We start from the raw sequence: 23,329 nt of genomic DNA, 5'->3' as shown, positions 1-23,329 counted from the left end.
TGAGAGCAAAGATGTTGAAAGTATACAAATAGCAGATGTGATTGTCAGCGTTGAAAACTGCTCACAGACACCTCAGACACTCATCAAATGAGAGCATTGAACCAATTTCACAGATTCTCTAGGTGCCTTACCTGAGACATCAAGGGAGTCTGATCTGCTCTCCTCAAGATAACCTACCCTGAAAGTATCTCTGCCACTCAGCCCCACTGAACCTTCATCTCAGGTAATGTGTACAGCTGGAAGCATCTAGCTATCTGTGGACATTCCCAGAACGGGTTTTCACTGCTGAAGTGCAGCTTTAGAGATACACATGTTACATGTAGATCCTTGCCGTGAGTACTCAGACTCCCACCCTGTGCCTGTAGGGACCTTGTTGTGTTAGTCGCCCAGTCATGGCCAACTCTTTTCGACCCCATCCAAAGCCCACCAGGCTCCTCTGTCCATGGAATTCTCCAGGCATGAATACTGAAGTGGGCTGCCATTCCCTTCTCGAGGGATCTTCCCAACCCAGGGATAGGACCCAAGTCTCCCACACTGCATGCAGGTTTTTTTTGTTTGTTTGTTTTTTACCATCTGCGCCACCAGGAAAGCCTAGAGACATTGGGTGACCTCAAACCATACCAGTATATCTGCTCAAAAGAAAAAAGCCCTGTAACCCTGCTCACCACCTAATATTCATAGGCTTCTGTATCCTTATATTTTTATCTTCCAGCTGCCCCAGACTTGGGGACGTGATTCTGTGCAGGATGGTTGCCTTTCTCAACCTGTTTTCTCAAGCAACAAATATAATTGTTAGTGTTGACTTAGACACATTATTATGAAAATGCCGAGATCTCAACCCACACATCCTACCCCTGAAGCAGAGGTAGTAACGCCACCACAGATCATGGCCTGTGGTAAAAGGAAAGCAGGCCGAGGGTTTTATGCTCCCTGAAGTTCTACAGTCTCTCTCTCCCACCTAGAAAAAGCACCGCGATTCAAATGAGTAGGATTTTTAAAAATGTGTGCTCATTCACTCAGTCATGTCCGACTCTGTGTGACGCCATGAGCTGTAGACCACCACGCTCTTCTGTCCATGGGATTCTCCAGGCAAGAATACTGGAGTGGGGTACCATCTCCTTCTCCAAGGAACTTTTAAAAATGGATAAATCATCATTATATGTTAAAAAAAAAAAAAAAGTAAAGCATTCCAAAAGTTCAGTTGTTTCTTGCTTAAAAATTATTGGCAACACTTTTAGAATTGATCCCAACACACAGTTGGGTCTCAACCCTGTTCAGGGTAGAGTTTCTGGCTCTGCTCAACCTGGAGTTTGACTCATAAATTTCTGGGACCCTTTTCGTTGTTACCGTCATCAGCCTGGCTTTCTTCCCTCCCACCTTGCCTTCTGTATCTCTGTGTGTACATTCGTATTTTCAGATCCATCATCTGCCAGACCATTGGACCCCCATCCTTCATTGGATGGCTCTTCAGAAAGTAAAGGAGCCCTCTCATCCCCACCCTGTCTCCTGTCTGCTTGAGCTCAGGTTCGCCCTCGGCATGGACTTGCACACGCACCTCGCGCATAACCATGTCTGGGATACTAGTTGTCTGTGGGTTCAGTGGAGTAATGAGCCTTTTTACCCCCAGCCTGCAGTCTCTCGTCATGGAGCCACATCTGCTGCTCTGCCTTCCTTTGCTTCCCCTGTGTTGGTGCTGACTGCTCTCAGTACCTCACACAACCAAGACGGGATCATATTGCATGTGAATCTGATCCTCACTTGAGAGAAAATTTTCAATCATATTTGCTATGGGTTGAATCGGGACTCATCAGGAGATATTGATATATTTTTTTTTTTTTTAAGAAAAGGCCGTCTTTTTAAAAATTTTATTTACTTGTTTGTTTTTGTCTGTCCCGGGTCTTCAATGCTGCGCGTCGACTTTCTCTGCTTGTGGTCAGTGGGGGCTACTCACTAGTTGTGGTATGCGGGCATCTCACTGCAGTGCCTTCCCTTGTTGAGGAGCATACTCCCCCACCCCCCCAACCAGGAAAGCTCTTCTAGGTGCGGGCTTCAGTAATTTTGGCTTATGGACTCTACAGCGCAGGTTCAGTAGTTAAGGCACACGAACCTAGCTGCTCCCATGGCATTTGGAATCTTCCCCGACCACGGATCAAACCCGTGTTCCCTGCACTGGCAGGCAGACTGTTAACCACTGGGCCACCAGGGAAGTCCCCAAGAGGTTGAATTCTCAACCTCAAGTACATGTGAATGTGGCCTTATTTGGAAATAGAGTCTTGGTGAACGATCGAATTGAAATGAGGTAATTAGGTGGCCCCAATCTGATAAGACCAGCATCCTTATAAAAAGGGGAAATTTGGGTGCAGAGAAAGACATGTACAGAGGGAAGATGTGAAGACATAAGGAGAACCTCATCTACAGGCCAAGGACCAGGGGACCTCCGTGGTGGTCCAGTGCTTGAGACTTCACCTTCCAATGCCAAGAGTACAGACTCGACCCCTGTTTGGAGAGCTCAGATCCCACATGCCTTGGTCAAGAACAAACAAACAAAAAATCCAAAGAAAACCTGCTAGGAGTGAGGTATTGGACAGATTCTCCCCCACAAGCTCCAGGAGGAGCCAGCCCTGCTAACCAACACCTTGATTTTGGACTTCCAGCCTTCAGGACTATGAGAGAGTAGATTCTGTTATTTAAGCCACCCAGTTTGTGGTACTCGGTTATAGCAGCCTCAGGAAACTAACACAACATTCGATATAGTGTCAGTGATTTTTATTAACTAAAAAAAAAATGTTATTTTAGGAAAAAATAAAGGAATATAATAATGGTGGGGTGATATAATTTGACATGAGAAGGATGTAATGTTCTCTCATTTTAAACATTTATCATGGGTGGTGATCAATTGAATATTATCTAAAATAATCTAAGGAGACTTTTTTAAAAAAACTCCTTAATATCTAATATAAACAATCTCTTCCTAGAGTTTTGGCTTTTTACCTTCTTCTATATTGCATTACAAAAATGAGTTCATTTGGTGAATATTTTTATTCTCCAGCATTTGAAATGAAATTTATCATCACAGTATTTAGTTCTCAAAAAAAGGTTAAAATATAATAATATAATCAAAGATTTTAATATTGTCAAAGACGCTACATCAAATGGATAGAAATTTCATGGTAATTTCTTATTTGTCATGGAATAATGTTTGCCAGTTTATTAGAAAAACAGCCTTAATAACTAAAAGAAATGCAAAGGATATGTCAGTTTTTAGTGTGGTATTTTATTTTCTCTTTCATTTTATTAAAAATTAATAGCGATGTAAGCTCTGTTGAGAGGATTTAAAACCCATCAAATATACAAAATCTCAACTGAGGCAGCCCTGGAGAAGGGCACCAGTGCTGTGGAATGGTGGCAGACTTATTTTGCTTTAAATGCTATTTCACACTATTAGAATTGGTTCTTGTGCATGTGCTGTCTTTTATTTGGAAGGGAAAACTAGCTAATTTTAAAGATTTCATTGACTTATGAAGTAAAGAGAAGGACATAACGTTTTTACAGTTGGTAAAAATAATAATGATGAAGATTAAAGAACTATTAGAGATCCAATCATATTGTTCATCATGAAGAAAAGTGGGGGGGATGTTAATTATTGATTGGTTCTTTGGATACAAGGGAAGTCCAAATCTACAAGGATATTAGAAACATGGAACAAAAGCTTTAATAAAGATATAAGATATATAATAAGTTTATTATATAAAGATATAATAATGATATAAGGCAAATATTAGTCATGGTTGATAGACATTGGATGACCCTCTTGGTCTGCATAGTTAACTGAAGGGCATTTGAACATCAGGCTAGAGATGAAATCTAGCAGAAGAAAAACTGTTAGATTGGACAATAACCTTAGATTCTCTTTTGACACTGCTGTGTGCTAGACAACTTTGTGTATCTGGGTAAGTTATTTAATCGTGGTAGATCTTGCTCTCCTTGTCTCTACAATGAGGGAGGGGTAGCAGGTTTGCTCTGAGTTCACTTCCAGCTCTACTTTGTATGGTCACTTAAATCACTATTGAAAGATCAGTTCTTAAAAACTGTCAACTTCTTTAATTTTCCTTTAGAACATTAAGTGTATTTGAAAGGGGAGGTCTTGCTTCCATGAATAACTTTTCTGCTGCCTTTCCAAGTGTTGGGATTACTATTGTATGTACGGTAGGTGCTTAGTAGGTACATATTCTCCTGGTCTCAAGAGCCTGCAGGCTTTATCTGCTCATCCCTGTTGTTCCACTTGGATGCTGGGCTACTGCCTACAAACAGGGAAATTCTTTGAAGGGTTGTAGCTTGGGTGGGAAATAGGAGAAGAGAATTGTTCCCTGGGGATTAATTTTATAAGTGTTCATGATCTCTACAGTTGGTATTCAAGAAAAGATGCTATAGGGGTGACACGAAGGGTCAGGGAAAAGACCATTTAGCACTTCTTAAAATGCAAAAGCAAAGCAATCCTGGTTCCTTAAAATAGTACTTATATATATTGCTGGTGATAATGTGCATCATTTAAATGATTTTGGAAAGTAATGTGGCAATGCATAGCAACTACAAAATTTTCCATACATCTTTATCTGCTAATTTCACTTCTAGAAATTAAAAAATATATATGGGAAAATATCCGAAGAGGTTAATTGTAACATCGTTTATCATGGAGAAATAATCTATGTATTGAAGCACTAGACAAATGATTAAAGTATACACCTGTGCTTCCCAGGTGGCGCTAGTGGTAAAGAACCCACTTGCCAATGCAGGTGATATGAGAGACCTGGGTTCAGCCCCTGGGTGGGGAAGATCCCCAGGAGGAGGGCATGGCACCCCACTCCAGTGTTCTTGCCTGGAGAATCCCATGGACAGAGGAGCCTGGCAGGCTGCATGCCATGGGGTCACAAAGAGTCGGACACAACTGAAGCCACTTAGGATGCATGCACGCCTCCCAAAATAAGATGCAGCCTTTATAATGCAAGTATGAAAATATTTGGGGGATCGGGATGGGGAATACATGTAAATCCATGGCTGATTCATGTCAATGTATGATAAAAACCACTGCAATATTGTAAAGTGATTAGCCTCCAACTAATAAAAATAAATGAAAAAAAATAAAATAAAAAAAGAAAATATTTAATATGGAGAGTATATCTATAAAATAATTTAGGCAAGCAAACTTACCCAAATTATAGTAATCTCTTTATAACTGTGTAAATATTATGCATGGATAGAAAAGTAGAATGATACTTGATCAAAGTAAGAACATTTTGATTGACTGATGATGTCATTGTTAGTAATTTTTGAGATTTTTCCTTGTAGTGTTTCCTTCATGCTTATATAATATTTTTGCCCATAAAATAAGTAAAACATATATTGCATTATACTTTTGCTAAATATCACTTTTGTGTTTTATTAAATTATATTTTCAAAATTCTTTCATAACATTTTGAGTCAATATTAGGGTCATTAATCATCCCAGTTTGCCTGAAACTGAGGGAGTTCCCAGGACTCCAGATGTTTAGTGTAGGAATGAAAAAAGTTCTGGTAAACCTGGAGGAATTGGTCATCCTAAAGCACAGTGGTGGTGCTAGTGGTAAAGAACCTGCCTGCCGATGCAGGAGACTTAAGCCAATGCCTGGATCCCTGGGTCGGGAAGCTCCCCTGGAGGAGGGCATGGCAACCCACTCCAGTGTTCTTACCTGGAGAATCCCACGGACAGAGGAGCCTAGCGGGCTCCAGTCCAAAGGGTTGCAAAGAGTCAACTGAAAGCGATTTAGCACGCACACATGTAAGTGCATTCACATTGTTGTGCAACTCTCACCATCATCCAGTTCCTGAATTTTTCACCTTCCTAAACTGAAACTCTGTCCCCATTAAGCACTAAGTCCCCATTCCCCCTCCCCACCCCAGTTCCCGGCATCTGCTGGTGTACGTTCTGACCCTGTGAATTTGACTAGTTCTAGGTACCTCATATGTGCTTCCGTGGTGGCTCAGACGGTAAATCTGCTTGCAATGTAGCAGACCCGGATTTGATCCCTGGGTCAGGAAGACCCCCTGGAGAAGGAAATGGCAACACACTCCAGTATTCTCGACTGGAGAATACCATGGACAGAAGAGCCTGGTGGGCTATAGTCCATGGGATCGCAAAGAGTCAGACATGACTGAGCGACATATAAGTGGAGTCCAACAGTATTTGTCTTCATATACATGTGTATTAAAATGCTTTTTTAAGGTTTACTTAAAAGGTCCTAGCATCTTAAAAGTCCCTTTGGAGGAAACATTTACAAAAAGTTTCTCTGGAAGAGCAAACGCATAATTCTGTTCAGGTTTCCTAGTAAACATGTGAAATAAATCCAGTCCAGAAAGTGTCTAAGTATGAGCATCGATTACTCTCAACACCCACCCTCCACTGAGGCTGTTAGACTGACTGCAGGCCTGTGAAAGCAGCTCCCCTTTAATCTCTGCATGATTTCAAGACGTACTACTTCCAGCATTTCATTTCCTGGGTAAATTCCAAGACTGGATTTCAAAAATGGGCACTGGTATACATTATCTAAGGTGCATCTGACTTGATCAATATTAGAAACTGAGTCACTTTATATTTGAATAAAAGTGAATGTCATAGTTTAAAAGGCTTTTTTTTCCCAGAAGTTAAGTGAATTAGCATTGCTATTTCTACATAAATTAATTGTCACTTTTCGGGACATGTCAGTTTATTCTCCATCTACCATGTGTACATGTTCCTAAGACCTTATAGTATTTAATGAAGAGATCCTTTTTAAGTATTGATAGCCACAAGAAAATTATTCCATGTTTGATCTGTGTTAAAGAATCAAAGTCCAAGATCTTTGAATGGAACTTAGAATAAAAATGTAATTAGGTTACATCCCTAAAGTCTGATATATCTTTAAACAAGACTGCAAATGAAACTTTATTAGAGCTTCAAATGAATTATTTCATTGCCTTTTTTTTAAATTCATTTTCTTCCCCTTCTCTTTCATGTCTGTGTTACTGACATTGCGGCTTGTATTTTACCTGTCTTTTTCAGGGTGATTTAATTATTTACTGCTTAACGAGTAGTACAGAGAGGAAGCTTCATTCAGAGGTGCCTGCTCTGTAGTGGGTTTCTCTTTTTCAAAGCTTTGCAAGGAGGGCTTGAACAGAAGCACCAAGGCTGCAGTTCTTGCCCCGCTGAATACACTGTTCTGAAAGCAGTATTTCCTCTTGTCTCTCTGAGCAGAGGCACTGCCCCAGAAACACCTCCTAGGAGGGGCCACTGACCAAGAGTGAGTGGGGTGCCGGGCGCAAGCTGGATGAAGTGTGCTGTTTCCAACTAGTGTCTTAAAGGCTTTCCATTTGAATACATGATACTGTTCCATAACATTTTATATTTGAAGCATTCCATAGAAGAGGCTCATCCGGGGCTTTTTCAGTGCCCCTTTCAGCCACACCCTGAGGTTGGTACTGCTGTCCTTGTCTCAGAACCTTTAAAGAAAGGACAGAGGTCTGATGATATCATGGTGTTGGGGTCTTTGCTTTTAAATCAAACATTGGACAGTTTCCAGAAACGGGTCACCTTGAACAAGTAAAGCCATCATGAGCTTAGGGCGTCAGCTCTGCCACCTGCTTGGTATGTGAATTTAGGCCAGAGAACCCCTGATGCTCATTTTTCTTCATCCCTAAAATGTAGATACTATTATCACACATATGTGGAATCTAAAAAACAAATGAAGATAACAAAATGGAAGCGGACTCCCAGATACAAAGAACAAACAAGCGGTTACCAGTGAAGAGATGAGAGGGAAGAGGGACAAGACGGGGGTAGGGAATGAAGTGGTGCAAACTGCTGTGCGCAGAACAAGTAAGCTACCAGGGTGCATTGCACAGCAGAGGGGAGGCAGCCGATTTTCAAAACATTAATAATCTATAAAAGTTGGGAACACTGTGTGCAACAGAACTAATACAGTATTGTAAATCAACTATACCTCAATAAAAAGTAAAGATTTAAAATAAGATGAAGATGCATATATATGCATATATGCACATCTGATATATTAGGTTGGCCAATATATATATGTATATGTATGTATGTGTATATATATATATGTATATATCAACTACTATTAGTGCTAGGCACATAGTAAGGATTCCACTCTTGATGAAAGTGAAATAGGAGAGTGAAAAAGTTGGCTTGAAGCTCAACATTCAGAAAACTAAGATCATGGCATCTGGTCCCATCGCTTCTTGGGAAATTGGTGGGGAAACAGTGGAAACAGTGTCAGACTTTATTTTTGGGGCTCCAAAATCACTGCAGATGGTGATTGCAGCCATGAAATTAAAAGACGCTTACTCCTTGGAAGGAAAGTTATGGCCAACCTAGACAGCATATTAAAAAGCAGAGACTTTACTTTGCCAACAAAGGTCCATCTGGTCAAGGCTATGGTTTTTCCAGTGGTCATGTATGGATGTGAGAGTTGGGCTGTGAAGAAAGCTGAGCACCAAAGAATTGATGCTTTTGAACTCTGGTGTTGGAGAAGACTCTCGAGAGTCCCTTGAACTGCAAGGAGATTCAACCCGTCCATCCTAATGGAGATCAGTCCTGGGTGTTCATTGGAAGGACTGATGCTGAAGCTGAAACTCCAATACTTTGACTACCTCATGCAAAGAGTTGACTCATTGGAAAAGACCCTGTTGCTGGGAGGGGTTGGGGGCAGGAGGAGAAGGGGACGACAGAGGATGAGATGGCTGGATGGCATCACCGACTCGATGGGCATGAGTTTGAGTAAACTGCGGGAGTTTGTGATGGACAGGGAGGCCTGGCGTGCTACGATTCATGGGGTCACAAAGAGTTGGACACGACTGAGCGACTGAACTCAACTGAACCGAACCGTTATTTTCCTCGCTCCATACTCACCTAAATAGATTACTTTGTTAGTTGTTGTTTAGTCGCGAGGTGGTGCCCAACTCTTTGCAGTACTGTGGACTGTGCCCCATCAGTCTCCTCTGTCCATGGAGTTCTCCAGGCAAGAACACTGGGGTGTCATGCCATTTCCTTCTCCAGGGGATCTTCAAGACCCAGGGATTGAACCCATGTCTTCTTTACCACAGGTAGGTCCTTAACTACTGAGCTACCAGGGAAGCCCTTCAGTTAGTTAGGTTTTTGTAATATGCAAAATTAGCAGGTACTTATTTCAATCAGAACAGCCATGTTTAGGGGAAATCCTCCTCATTCCCCTCCATCTCCTGTAAGAGAATCAATAGGGATACTTCAGCATCTACACTCCACACCTTTCTCTTGGCTCACGTAACCACAGTACACATCAGCAGAATGTGGTTTATTTAAAATCGTGAGCAATCTGTAATTCAAGTAAGAATTATGTGGTTGATCAAGTCTAGAGCAAAATAATTCATTAGTTGATCTAATGTCAATATTGGCTGTATTTCTCCTTAGACTTTTATGTTTGTCAACACTTTTTACTTATGATTTTAAGATGAGGCAGAAAGCTCTATATGCTTTTTAATGGCTAGTATTAATTTACTGTTGTTTATACAGCGTACAAGTGGTTTACCCTTTAAAAAATTATTGGAGAGATTTCAGTACTTCCAAGTGTGAAAATTTAAGAGCAAAGCTGCCTAATGCTTAATCCTTAGGAATTATAACACTTGGATAGAAAGTACCATCTGAGCATAATAATAAGTGTATTATAAGTGGTGTGCCTTGTCCACCACTGACCACAATTCAGCTATCTAAAATCACAAGCAACAACAGTTAATAATAGTTCCTCCAGAATATTTTAGAAGCCCAGGCAAATGTTTTTTAATTTAAAAATTAAGTCACCAGCATTGCCAACATCAGTGATAAAGGCTTTGGTGAATTTCTCCTATGCCTTCCTTCCTGTCTTCCTGGGATCTATTTTCATTGTCTTGGTTTAGTGACCTGTATTCTTTAACAGAGGCATGATAGCACACCTACAACATCCATCTGAAATCTTTGCTCAAAGTGATAAAGAAAGGATTCTGGTTTTTAAATAGCACCTTGAAAGTGAAAGTGTTAGTCATTCAGTTGTGTCCAACTCTTTGTGACCCCATGGACTGTTGCCTGCCAATCTCCTCTGCCCATGGAATTCTCTAGGCAAAAGTACTGGAGTGGTTTGCTATTTCCTTCTCCAGGGATTTTTTCTTCCCAACCCAGGGATTAAACCCAGGTCTCCTGCATTGCAGGCAGATTCTTTACTGACTGAACCACCACCTTACATTTTCTCTAGACATCCCAGGGTAGCTACTCAAAAGTTACGAACACATTGTCTTCCCAGTTTATTAGGGGTAGTATTGAGTTTCAGAAACAAAATCTTTTGTTTTCTGGCATTCCATCTTACACTGGTGTGCAGTGGGTTAGAACACAGAACAGATCTTCCCTGATAAGAGATAAATCCTTAAAAGTGATAGTTTCCATTGGGAAGTATGACAGACCCTTACTATTTCAGCATGGATCATGCCCTTATAATTATCATAATTGAATGTTAAAACCAAAAGATAATAAAAATTGTTCATGCAGTTAAACTGAAATGGAAAGCAGTGTCTTTTGTTTTAATAAAAAGGCAGTAATACCATTTTTCTCTTTTTGCTGCTGTTCAATATTGCTTCTAGCAGAGTTTATGCCTACATCATACAGAATAGTACCAACCGCCAAAGATGTCCAGTAGCTTCAGATTAAAATGTAATATAAGATACACAAGGCTTTATTGTTCCTTTAGGTTGTTGTTTTAGGCCAAAGTGGAATACTTCCTTAAATTCTTCAGCAAATGTGCACCATTTACAACTAAACATGCTTATGACTTATACCAAGGCTGCTGAAGAAATAGGCCTTATGGACCTGTCAAATTATTCTCATCCAATTGTTCCTGTAGCATTATTTTTACTGGCAAATATACAGGTTGATAGAAAAGGAAATAATTAGCTACTTTCAGAACTGCTGATGCATGGAGCTAAAGCAGGCCAGCTTGGGTGTCTTAGAGATTGTGACATTTGAAATTACCTGAACAATACTAGAGCCATCTTTGGACATAATTAACACCTTGCCTAATTAATGTCAAGTCTAGACAGAGTCACAGCCTATTTATGAAATATTATTTTATTTCAAACTTGCTTTCACCTTTATTATATTGCAAACTTTAGATTCGTGTGCTATTTTCTTAAGTGGAGCAACTTCTTTTTTTTTCTTTTTTTCTTTTCCCTCCCCCTTCGAGTAATCAATGCACTGCTGAATGAGTTCATTTTAATGCACTCAATCATGCCTCTAATGTTCGTAGCTTACGGGCGCAAGCATCAGTAATGCAGGAATGTTATATGGCTTTAGTTTGGGCCATTTCATAAAATATTCATGGAATCAAAAATGTGCATCAAAATAGCGGCTGGGAGAATTACATTTATGTTCCTGCTTTTATGGCAGCTTCACATTTAAACCCATTTGTGTTAATATCTAGTCAATCTTCGTACTTTAAAAAAAAAAAACTAAAATGGGAGAGACCATATACATTCTCCTTTGCTTAATATTTGTTTTAGACATCTGCTGTCATACAACAAATATCTATAAACTTTCAGAGATGTTGTGCCAGGAAAGAGGGGTGAGCAGCAATTTGGGTAACACCCAAATGTATAAAACCTTGTTTTCTCTACATAGTGTTTGTCTTAACATCCTACCAAACATTTTGCAGTTTACAACACTGTCCGGGTTTTTGTTTGTGTTTTTAAACAAATGGGGGGATTTCTTGTTTATGTGGGCTTTGGGTAATGGGAACTCCTTTGTAGTAGTTTTATTTTAAGAGTACACTGTCTTTTAGATGAAAAACTATAAACATATACCAACCTTGTTGTTTCTATAGATGTTGTATAATTGTTTAAAAAAACAGAAACAAACCAGAAAAACCAAGAAAGACTTGGGACTGAGCCTACTTCTGGGCGCACCTGAATTCTTCTCGTATGCAATTGTTCAGTGTGTCTCCTAGTTCAATATGTAAAACATATCTCTCCCAGTGTGATTCGTTTTCTGATAGTATCTCATGTTCTTGAGATAAATTGATTATTGATGGAAGGCCATCTCCAATCACTCCCACAAAGCATCTTGGCTCCATTTTCTTCCCTGATCAACTTGAAATATGAGTGGATGGTCTGGATTTTTGTTCTGGTGTAGCGCCAGGCACTCCTAGTGATGAGACATGGCATGTCTTCCTTATCACAGTTACTCCTGTGATCTTTGTTACTCATAGTGATGAGAAATTCCTGGTGCAAGAAGATAAAGCTCATGTCCCCTCAAGATACCTTTACCATCTGTGAATGTGCCTGAATCTTCCTCTCTTCGGTTTTCAGTAAACTTTTACTTTTGTGATACCTTGTTCTAATTGTTTTTCTTCTCTCTGTCCTCTCTCTCAATGAAGAGTAATGTTAATGCCTGAAAATGCCAGAGAAGGATGACTGTCTAGACACTTGTCCTTCAGCAAGGTTGATGGTGGGATCTGGGAGTCTTGCCTGGTCCTGGTATGTTAAAGCTCATTTGGTAACAAAGGGCAGACAGGCTGAACATGCTGAAGAAGCTATAAAGGACTGCCATGAGCCAAACTTGAAAATCTGACTTAGGATCTTCATTTATATTTGCATTTAGCTTTGTCAGAATAATCACTGGATTGATGACCTTTTATACTATTTCTCTCAGGTATATTAAATTTAGAATTTTTAGATAAAAACAGGATGCCTTATATCCTAATAAATATCTAATTGATATTGACATGAGTCTTTACTCATAAAGCAAGAAAATCTTTAAAGTCCTGTTCACTGTTGGAAATATAAATTGGATGGAAATGACAACATTGTTAGTCATGCTTAAAGGAAAATATTTTCCTATTTAAATTCATATGCTCCCTTCATAGACATTTTAATATTTTTAAATAAAATATTATAGCATATCATAATATGTACTTTCACGTTCTGACCAGCCTTTAGAAATTACAGCCAGGTCATTTGTATGCTTATGATTATTTGGATCAAATCCTTGCTGGCTTACTTACTCTCCTATTTGCCACTGGTTAACTTTAGAAATGATTCCCTACATTCAAGAAGGGCTGGAAAACTCTTCTTCCTCTATGTAGGCACCTTGGTTTAAAACAGTGCTGATCACTACTATATATAAAATAGATAACTAATAAGGACCTACTATTAGTTATAGCACAGGGAATTCAATGCTCAACATAACCTACATGGAAAGAGAATCTAAGAAAGAATGGATATATGTATACGAATAACTGATTTCCTGTGCGTTACACCTGAAACTGTCACAACATTATAAATGAACTATGCTCCAATAAAAATTTTAAAAGAAATAAACAAACAGGGCTGATCAGAACCCCCCGGGACCTCCTCTGTGGCAAAGTGGTTGAGGAAGCAAACATAAAGCCATGAGTAGCTGGATGTGATCACAGGTTGGGACTATGTATGTGACATCCTAGGTACCCTCACCCCACGGACGTCACCCCACAATTTAGGATAAAGTAGAGAATTTAGATGCGGACTCCAGAGCTGCTTGTACACTAGACTCCCTCAGGGAGAGCAGTGAGGAGCACATCACTTTGTAGTATCTGTTCATTCATGTTGGAAGTTCTTGTGACTACCTGAATAGGGGCACAGAGTTATAGACCTGGAAGATACTAGAAATCATGCATTGTTTTAACTTGAGAGCTTTATGTCCAGACAATCTGACTTACTCCATCTAAGTTTTCCGACTTGCCCTGATATGGTAGAACCAAGCTCTTTGGGTGGCTTGGTGATCCTGGGTTTAAACCTTAAACATCATCTTTTAGCAATTTGAGTCATTTAATGTTTGTGAGCCTTAGTGTCCTCTTTGGTGTAAAAATAAAAATCATATTTATCGCACCTGTTTTGAAAGGTTAAATAAGATAATGTATGAGGGAAAAAAAGCCTTTTTTGACTAGCAGCCATCGCTCTTTGAGAAACAGTAGTTCTCTGTACCTTTTACTGAGTATCTTGGCCTATGCTCCTTTCTAATAGCAGAACTCAAGTACATAAGAACTTAACTTTGATACAGACGGCTAACAAACACATGAAAAGATGCTCAACATCACTCGTTATCAGAGAAATGCAAATCAAAACCACAATGAGGTACCATTACACACCAGTCAGGATGGCTGCTATCCAAAAGTCTACAAGCAATAAATGCTGGAGAGGGTGTGGAGAAAAGGGAACCCTCTTACACTGTTGGTGGGAATGCAAACTAGTACAGCCACTATGGAAAACAGTGTGGAGATTTCTTAAAAAACTGGAAATAGAACTGCCATATGACCCAGCAATACCACTTCTGGGCATACACACCGAGGAAACCAGATCTGAAAGAGACACGTGCACCCCAATGTTCATCACAGCACTGTTTATAATAGCCAGGACATGGAAGCAGCCTAGATGCCCATCAGCAGATGAATGGATAAGGAAGCTGTGGTACATATACACCATGGAATATCACTCAGTCGTTAAAAAGAATTCATTTGAATCAGTTCTAATGAGATGGATGAAACTGGAGCCCATTATACAGAGTGAAGTAAGCCAGAAAGATAAAGAACATTACAGCATACTAACACATATATATGGAATTTAGAAAGATGGTAATGATAACCCTATATGCAAAACAGAAAAAGAGACACAGAAGTACAGAACAGACTTTTGAACTCTGTGGGAGAAAGCGAGGGTGGGATGTTTCAAAAGAACAGCATGTATATTATCTATGGTGAAACAGATCACCAGCCCAGGTGGGATGCATGAGACGAGTGCTCGGGCCTGGTGCACTGGGAAGACCCAGAGGAGTCGGGTGGAGAGGGAGGTGGGAGGGGGGATCGGGATGGGGAATACGTGTAACTCTATGGCTGATTCGTGTCAATGTATGACAAAACCCACTGAAATGTTGTGAAGTAATTGGCCTCCAACTAATAGAATAAAATTTTAAAAATAGAAAAAAAAAAAAAAAAGAACTTAACTTTGGCTGGTAATTATCAGCTAGGCAGTACACTGATACTAGTCCCCACTGCTTAATCAAAAATCAAACTCAACTGAAAAGTCCATTTCTCAATCATTCCAAAGCCCCCTTCCATATTAATCAACTGAAACCAATGTCCCAAGAACCTCTCTTATTTCATTTCTGCATAGACAGCCTGTGCAGGATATCTGATGACATCAGTAACCGGGAGAGAAGTCTGGCTTGTTTGGAATACCGAGATACAGTCCCCACCTTTCTCCCTGCCTTCCCCATCTTCATCCCCCTCCCCATTTCCTGGATACCTCCTTTCCCCACTTTGCCCCTCCCTTCCCCTTACTTCCCCTCTCTGCTTGATGTGGATCAAATCTTGGACCCAGTAATCACTTCTCATATACTGTCTACATCATTATGCATCATTTGCATCTCGTTGTTAATTAGTTGGGTTACCCATAGCATCCTCTCCTGGCTCTCCTGGAATTCTTAGTGAATCTGTTACTGTATAACACACCTTTGGACCCTCTTTCCGTGTGGTTACTGTGTGTGACCACAGTTGCTGTCAGGCATCTGTCTGCTTATAGTCCCCAATTTTTTTTTTTTTTTCCCAATTTTTTTTTTGGAACTCTCTGGTTTTCTCACAGTTCCCTGTATCCATCCATCCCTATTTACATGACCAAAGAGAAATATGTATCCATACTTTATGAATAAATGGATGCTGGATGAAAAAAAAAGAACTCTCATATACAATCTTTCCAGGGATACAGAGCTATACTTTGCAGGCAGAAATATAGTTAACAGAGGAAACATAACACACACATATGTCAATGCTCCATTCGAGTTTTAAAAAAGAAATGAGAGTCATGGGTATTTGGAGAAAGGGGTTTCTACTGAGTGGTGCTGCAGGAGAGAGGTGAAAAACTGTGCCTGCTTTTGTGGGAGGTGAGAGAAAATTTGTCAGTTAGATGTAAAGACAGAACAGGAAACTTCAACTGTGAGTATTTGTATCAAAATGAAAAAGAACTCGGCATTATTTTAAAATAGCTCCTTTTACATATTTCTTTTAACACACTTACATATTTTGATGCTAGAAACAGTAGCAAATGCCAGTGATCAGAAGGAAAAACAGAAAACAAACCATTCATCACCCATATAACACTGATACTGCTCTGTAAATGTTTTCTGGTGATTTTCAGTATTTTCACTTATCATAAGCACCTGTCCATGTAATCAAATATTCTTCTGTAATATCATATTTATGGCTTTGTAGTCTTTTATCATGTGAAAATTTCATAATACAAGTTTATAAACAGCTCAGCATCACAAGCCACCCCCTCCCATGTTTCTTTGCTGATACACCCTCCTTCTGCAAGGGGCTCAGGCTGGTCACGTCTTTACTGAATTTTTGTACAGATCATTTCCTGATTATATATCTCTGTTATGTTTCTTTGAAAATACTACTTCTTTATATGTGCATTTTAATATCTATTTTGATAACAAATTCAATGCAAAAATCAGTTCAGTTCAGTTGCTCAGTCGTGTCTGACTCCTTGCAACCCCATGGACTGTAGCACGCCAGGCTTCCCTGTCCATCACCAACTCCTAGAGCTTACTCAAACTCATGTCGATTGAGTCAGTGATGCCATCCAACCATCTCATCCTCTGTCATCACCTTTTTCTCCACCTTCAATCTTCCCCAGCATCAGGGTCTTTTCTAGTGAGTCAGTAGGAAGAAATTATATGCAATAGTCATAGCAGGGGACTGTTCAACATGTAATGTGCAATGCATCTTTTTTTCCATTGTGTATTTTTATAGTTTCATTGAGATGTAATTGATATAAAATATTATATAGGTTTAATGTATACAATGTATTGATTTGATATAGTTACATGTTGCAAAATGATTCTGACTGTAGGGTTAGTTAACATCTCTATTGTGCATCTTATTTAAAGAAATTGAGCCTAATATGTCCTACATAGGGTCCTTTAATCAGTCATGATTATATTTTCATCAGGACTCAACTACGTATTTTGTTGGAAGAATATGTTGTACTTAAAAGAAAATAAATAGTGGTTATATTTCATTTGGCCTGTGGATTTAAAAAAATATATTATCATTGTGCCAACTGGTAAAAGTAGCTATGTTTATTGAGCACCTACTCTGTATCAGATATTGAACATATGTTAATTCATTTCTCACAATAACACCTTGAATAGTTACACTATAATCTTGTTTGCAGAAGCCTTAAGTTTGGGCACAGAGAGGGTAGTAGTTAGCCTGAGGCTAAACAGCAGAAGGGCTTCCCAGGTGGTGCTAGTGGTAAAGAACCTACCTGCCAGTGCAGACGTAAGAGATGCACGTTCCATCCCTGGGTCGGGAAGATACCCTGGAAGAGAGCATGGCAATCCACTCCAGTAGTCTTGCTTGGAGAACCCCATGGACAGAGGAGCCTGGTGAGCTGTGATCCATTGGGCCGCATAGAGTTGACCATGACTGAAGTGACTTAGCACGCATGCATGCAAATAGCAGAAATGGTGCAAGTGGGATAGGAACTCAGACTGTCTGCGTGGAGCCTGCAGTTACTCTTAAATACTATTATTGGACTGCCTAGGTGTAAGTGCTTTTCAGTGAATTCCAGTTAAGTAACTCCAATACCATAGCAGAGTATTTATATTACAGGATTTTGTGCGCATTTCCACAAGTCAGTTCACAAGTAAAATACAGTTTATAGCGGGGAACTACAAACTACCCTTCCAGAAATGTGCTTGCTCACATTTTAAGGAATCAAATGACTGTAAGTTAGAGTTTTGGCTTTGAGAGGATATATTTTCAACTATATTATAAAATATAATTAAGAAGGGTAGTTGTTACCTCTTATTATTTAAAATTAAGCAGAGTACACAAAGTCTCCTTGGGAAGTTCAGACTTTCAGAAGTAGTTTAAAGCTCCATAATATTTAAATTTGAAATCTGAAGCAAATGCAACCTCTATCAAGATACCTCAGTTATTGAGAATGAAGAATTGCTGCTTTACTGAGATAACAGGACAGCAGAGGGGTTTAGAACATGGGCTCTGGAATCAGACTGCCCAGATCTGCTAAACCACTGGCCATGCAATCTTGGGCAAAATCGCTTTTAAAAATTATTTATTTGTTTATTTACTTTTAGCTGTGCTGCATCTTTGTTGCCGCACAGGATTTTCTCTAGTTGCGGCAAACAGGGCCTGCCCTCTAGGTGAGGTGCTCGGCTTCCCGTTGCGGTGGTTTCTCCTGTGGAACACGCACTCTGGAGTGCTCAGCCTTCAGGAGCTGTGGCACGCAGGCTCAGCAGTTCTGGTTCCCAGGCTCTGGGGCACAGACTGGATAGCTGTGGCCCACAGACCCAGTTGCTCCACAGCATGTGGGGTATTCCCGGGTCAGGGACCAGACTTGTGTCTCCTGCACTGGCAAGTGAATTCTTTACCACTGAGCCGCCAAGGAAGCTCACAGGTAAAATTCTTGCCCTCACTCTTTTCTTCTGTAAAATGGAATCATAACAAATCTGTATTCCATAGGACTGTTTTGATGATTAAATGAGGAATGCATATATAGTACACAGCACCCATCCCTTGCATGCATCATGTTGAGTAGATAAATGTTAGCTAATATGATTCTTGTTAATAATTATTACTTAACATTCACACCATTTCTAAACATATTCAATTCTCATTAATTTCTACTAGCCCAAGTATATCCCTTTAACAAGTGTCTGTCCAAAATCAGTGCTGACTATTCACAGTAGCTAGGACATGGAAGCAACCTAGATGTCTATTGGCAGATGAATGGATAAGAAAGCTGTGGTACATATACACAATGGAACATTACTCAGGTATTAAAAAGAACTCATTTGAATCAGTAAATGAGGTGGATGAAACTGGAGCCTATTATACAGAGGGAAGTAAGTCAGAAAGAAAAGCACCAATACAGTATACTAATGCACATATATGGAATTTAGAAAGATGGTAACGATAACCCTGTATGCGAGACAGCAAAAGAGACACAGATATAAAGAACAGACTTTTGGACTCTGTGGGAGAGAAGGCGAGGTTGGAGTGATTTGAGAGAATAGCATTGAAACATGTATATTACCATATGTGAAACAGATCACCAGTCCAAGTTTGATGCATGAAACAGGTCACTCAAAGCCGGTGCACTGGGACAACCCTGACGGATGGGATAGGGAGGGAGGTGGGAGAGGGGTTTAGGATGGGGGACACGTGTACACCCATGGCTGATTCATGTCAATGTATGGCAAAAGCCACCACAATACTGTAATTAGCCTTCAATTAAAATAAATTAATTTTAAAAAATCAGTGCTGAATCTCAGATCCATATTGAGATAGTTCCTTTCAATCAACTGAAGTCCTCTTCAGCCTTAGAAAGGCTTGAATGCATTCCATGGTTCCACCCTCCTTCACCCCACTTTAATAGTAAAGCGTAAGAAGTATTTAAAATATTTGAAGCTATGTTCTGGTCTGTGGTTGGTATTTATGAATGACTTTTATTCCTCAGGTCAGCTCCTGGAAGCTGCAGAGCATTATGAAGCCTTCCATCAATTGACGCAAGGGCGGATATGGAAGGATGAGACAGGCCGCGTTCTCAACTTGTTGGCCTGCGAGAGTCTCCTGAGGACCTACAGATTACTCTCAGACAAAATGCTGGAAAATAAAGAATACAAACAGGCCATCAGAATTCTAATAAAAGCTTGTGAAATAGCCAAAGAAGGTGGGTGGAAAAGAGCACTCTCACACTGCTGCCTTTAATGGGCAGACACTGCTTCTCCCAAGAGGGAGGTAAAAACCGTCAAGTGTTTGGGTGATTATTTCCTATGAAATGCAGAGACAAATGCCATCAATATACTTTCAAGTTTCACTGTAAAACAGAGGGGGCTTAGTGCTGACAACAAGAAATCCATTAGTTTCTTGAAAGCTTTATCTCCAAAATTGCAACCCTCTGGGAGTAATGTGATAAACCAATAAACCCATAATGAGAAGGTAAGGTCATTTGCAAAAGTTAAGGGGGTGTGTGTATGTGTATGTGTGTGTTTGTGTGTGCATGTGCACATGTGTGTGCGCACACACATGTGCACGCTTAAAGTCATATATTTCTTAAAATCTGAGAGACCTTTCACTGTTTGTAAATTCCCTTTTGTCAGGTAATAGGAAATATATGATGGATATTAAGTTAGGAATAACAGGAAGATGAGGTTTAATATATTTTAGACCCTTGCCTGTCAAAGTGTGTGGCCTTTGGACTGACAGCATCAGCAGCATCTGGAAGCTTGTAAGATACGCAGCATCTCCGACCCCGCTCCAGACTGACTGCATTGGGATCTGCAGGCTTGCAAGATCCCCAGGTGATTCATATGCACACTCACAGTAGTGAAAATGCTTTTGTGAGAGCTGATCACATGCTTGGTATTCTGTAGCATTTGCATATGTGTAAAATATAAAGAAAAATTTGGAACATACACTCATAAGCTTTTACTTTGTGAGATGCAAAGTAAAATAAATTACCTCAGAGTAATTTATTAATAGAGTAGCCCTTTCATGAAGGAGGAAAAGATGGAAGTTATGCCCTTGAACCAAAGTTCATTAGCTTGTGTTTATATTTAATCAGTTGGTTTACTGAGTAACAAATGGCTTATTTGGAGTAAATAGGACTGATAATCTAGGTTTGATTTTAATTTTTTAAAGAGTGAAAGTAAAATCTTAGCTTATTCTCTCTGTTACTTTTTAAAAATATTATTAGTTGAAATAAATATAACATTGAAAGATGTATCCCACTGAATGAACTGCTTTTGAATGAATGGTGAACGAGTACCTTCCCCAAAGGGGTAAACACTGACATAAATAGTTAGCTCTTAGATCAGTTTCAGCAGCTAACTTTAGTCATGTGAAAAGTTATGTGGAATTTTAATGTAAGTTAATGTTATCAGTTAGGAAAAGGTATTTCACTTTAGGTTCACATTTGCTGATTTGTAAGGTAATTCACAAAGAAAGCAAAGTTCTTAGGGTCTCTTCCAACAATCAGAGCCTGCCAAGCAGTCTCCTTTCTGAAAGCATCTCTCACTTTCCAAAGGACAGATGAAGAGAATAGGAGAAAACCAACTTCTTATGCTGTAATAATTTTGAGTATCTTTTGAGACCAATAAATATTTGTGCCCATATTTTTCATATAAGAAAGAGCACAGGTTAGAAGATGGCACAGTATCTCACAGAGCTCTGACAGCTGCTGAAATGCTCTGGAAAAAATCACCCCTTCTGGTTGCCTTCCACTTTGGTAAGGAAGCCTGAAGCAGCAAGCTGATGATTGCGTGGCTTGCCTCCCACATTGGAATACATTGTATTTGAAGAGGACTGGTATCCGTAGTGCACCAGCGCCTTTGTTAGGGCGCCTTCGTGTAATGCACAAGTATAGCATCAGCCATACAGTGGTCTCATGACTCTAGTATTCTATTATCTTCATATTTCTGTCATCATTGGTCTTTAGTAAATTCACAAAGTTGTACAAACATCAACACTAACCCCATACTCACGAGAAGTCATGCCCCACACCTTTCTTCCCCTGTCCCCTAGTAACCATTCATCTTCTTTCTGTCTCTGTGCATTTACCTCTTCTGGATATTTCACACAAATGGAATTATACTCTGTATGTTCTTTTGTGTCTAGTTTCTTTCACTAAGCATCATGTTTTCAAAGTTTATGCATCTTGTAGCATGTATCACTACTGCACTCATATTTATGGCCAAATAATACACTATTCTATGATTATTATCACATTTTCTTTATCCATTTATCAGTTGATGGACATTTATGTTGTTCCCACCTTTTGTCTGTGATGAATAATGCTACTGTGAGCATTTGTGTACACGTTTTCAGTTCCTCTGGGTGTATACCTAGTTGTGGAATTGCTGGGCCATATAACTCTATGTTTAAATTATTGTTCTTGTTCTTCTCCAGTTGCTCAGTTGTGTTTGACTCTTTATGCCCATGGACTGCAGCATGCCAGGCTTCCCTGCCCTTCACCATCTCCCAGAGCTTACTCAAACTCATGTCTATTGAGTCAGTGATGCCATCCAACCATCTCATCCTCTGTCATCCCTTTCTCCTCCTGCCTTCAATCTTTCCCAGGATCAGGGCCTTTTCTAATGAGTCAGCTCTTCGCATCAGTTGGCCAAAGTATTGGAGCTTCAGCTTCAGCATCGGTCCTTCCAATGAATATCCAGGATTGACTTATTGAGGAACTGGCAAAGAGTTTTCCCAAGTCACTGAACTGTTTTACATTCCCATCAACAATGTATAAAGGGTTTCACTTTAGCCACCTCCTCACCAGCACTTGTTGCTCTGTCTTTTTACTATAGTCATCTTTAATAGGTATGAAGTGATATCTCACTGAATTTTTTTCCATATCCTTGTTGGTTAATGCTGTTGAACATCTCTTTGTGTGTTTACCATCCATTTGTGTATCTTCTTTGCAGACATGTATATTCAGTTTCTTTGCCCATTTTTAATTGGGTTATTTTTCTTTTATTATTGAGTTATAAGAATCTTCTAATATTCTAGAGCAAGTCCTTCATCAAATTTGTGATTTGAAAACACTGGGTTTTCTTTTCCCTTTCTGATGGTGTCCACTGAGGCCCAAGTTTTCAATTTGATAAAGCCCAAAGTAATGTATTCTTTCTTCTGTTGTTTGTGCTTTTGATATCACAACTCTGAAGGTTTCCACTAATCCGAAGTCATGAAGATTTCTTTATTTTATTCTAAGAGTTTTTTAGTTTTAAGTCCTATATTTAGGTGTGTGTGTGTGTCAAGAGGGTCCAACTTCATGTTTTGCATGTGGGTGTCCAATTGCCCCAGTACTAGTTGTTGAAAATGCACTTCTTTCTCAGTCTTGTCTTGGGACTGTTGATAAGTTTAATTGGCCATAAATGTGAGGGCTGGTGTCAGAGGCCATCTTTGTCTTCTTCCTGATCTTAGGGAAAAAACTGTCTTTCACCATTAAGTTTAATGTTAGCTGTGGGGGCTTTTGTAGATACTTTTTTTAAACAAGTTGAGGAAGTTCCCCTCTATTCTGAATTTGTTGAGGGTTTTTTTAATCATAAAAAAGGGTTGGATTTTGTGAAATGTCTTTTTCTGCATCTATTAAGATGAAAATGTGGTTTTTCCTTTCTATTAAAAGTAGTATATTACATGGATTAATTTGCACATGTTGAATCAACCCTAAATTCCTGGGG

At 39.5% G+C, this 23,329-nt stretch overlaps 1 protein-coding gene across 2 annotated transcripts in view; it reads left to right on the top strand.

Annotated features, from left to right (window-relative positions):
* TTC29 (tetratricopeptide repeat domain 29) overlaps window positions 1–23,329 on the top strand; it is a 272,924-nt gene that overhangs the window by 90,063 nt on the left and 159,532 nt on the right. For both annotated transcript variants that reach the window (XM_065904587.1, XM_065904586.1), the window contains one exon: window positions 19,606–19,818. In XM_065904587.1, coding sequence (XP_065760659.1) covers window positions 19,606–19,818 — 213 coding nt within the window. The remainder of the gene's footprint in view (window positions 1–19,605; window positions 19,819–23,329) is intronic.

This window comes from Muntiacus reevesi, chromosome 13 (genome assembly GCF_963930625.1).
Source record: "Muntiacus reevesi chromosome 13, mMunRee1.1, whole genome shotgun sequence".
Taxonomy (NCBI): domain Eukaryota; kingdom Metazoa; phylum Chordata; class Mammalia; order Artiodactyla; family Cervidae; genus Muntiacus; species Muntiacus reevesi.
Note: the sequence above shows the minus strand (reverse complement) of the source record. Positions and strands in the feature narration are given on the sequence as shown.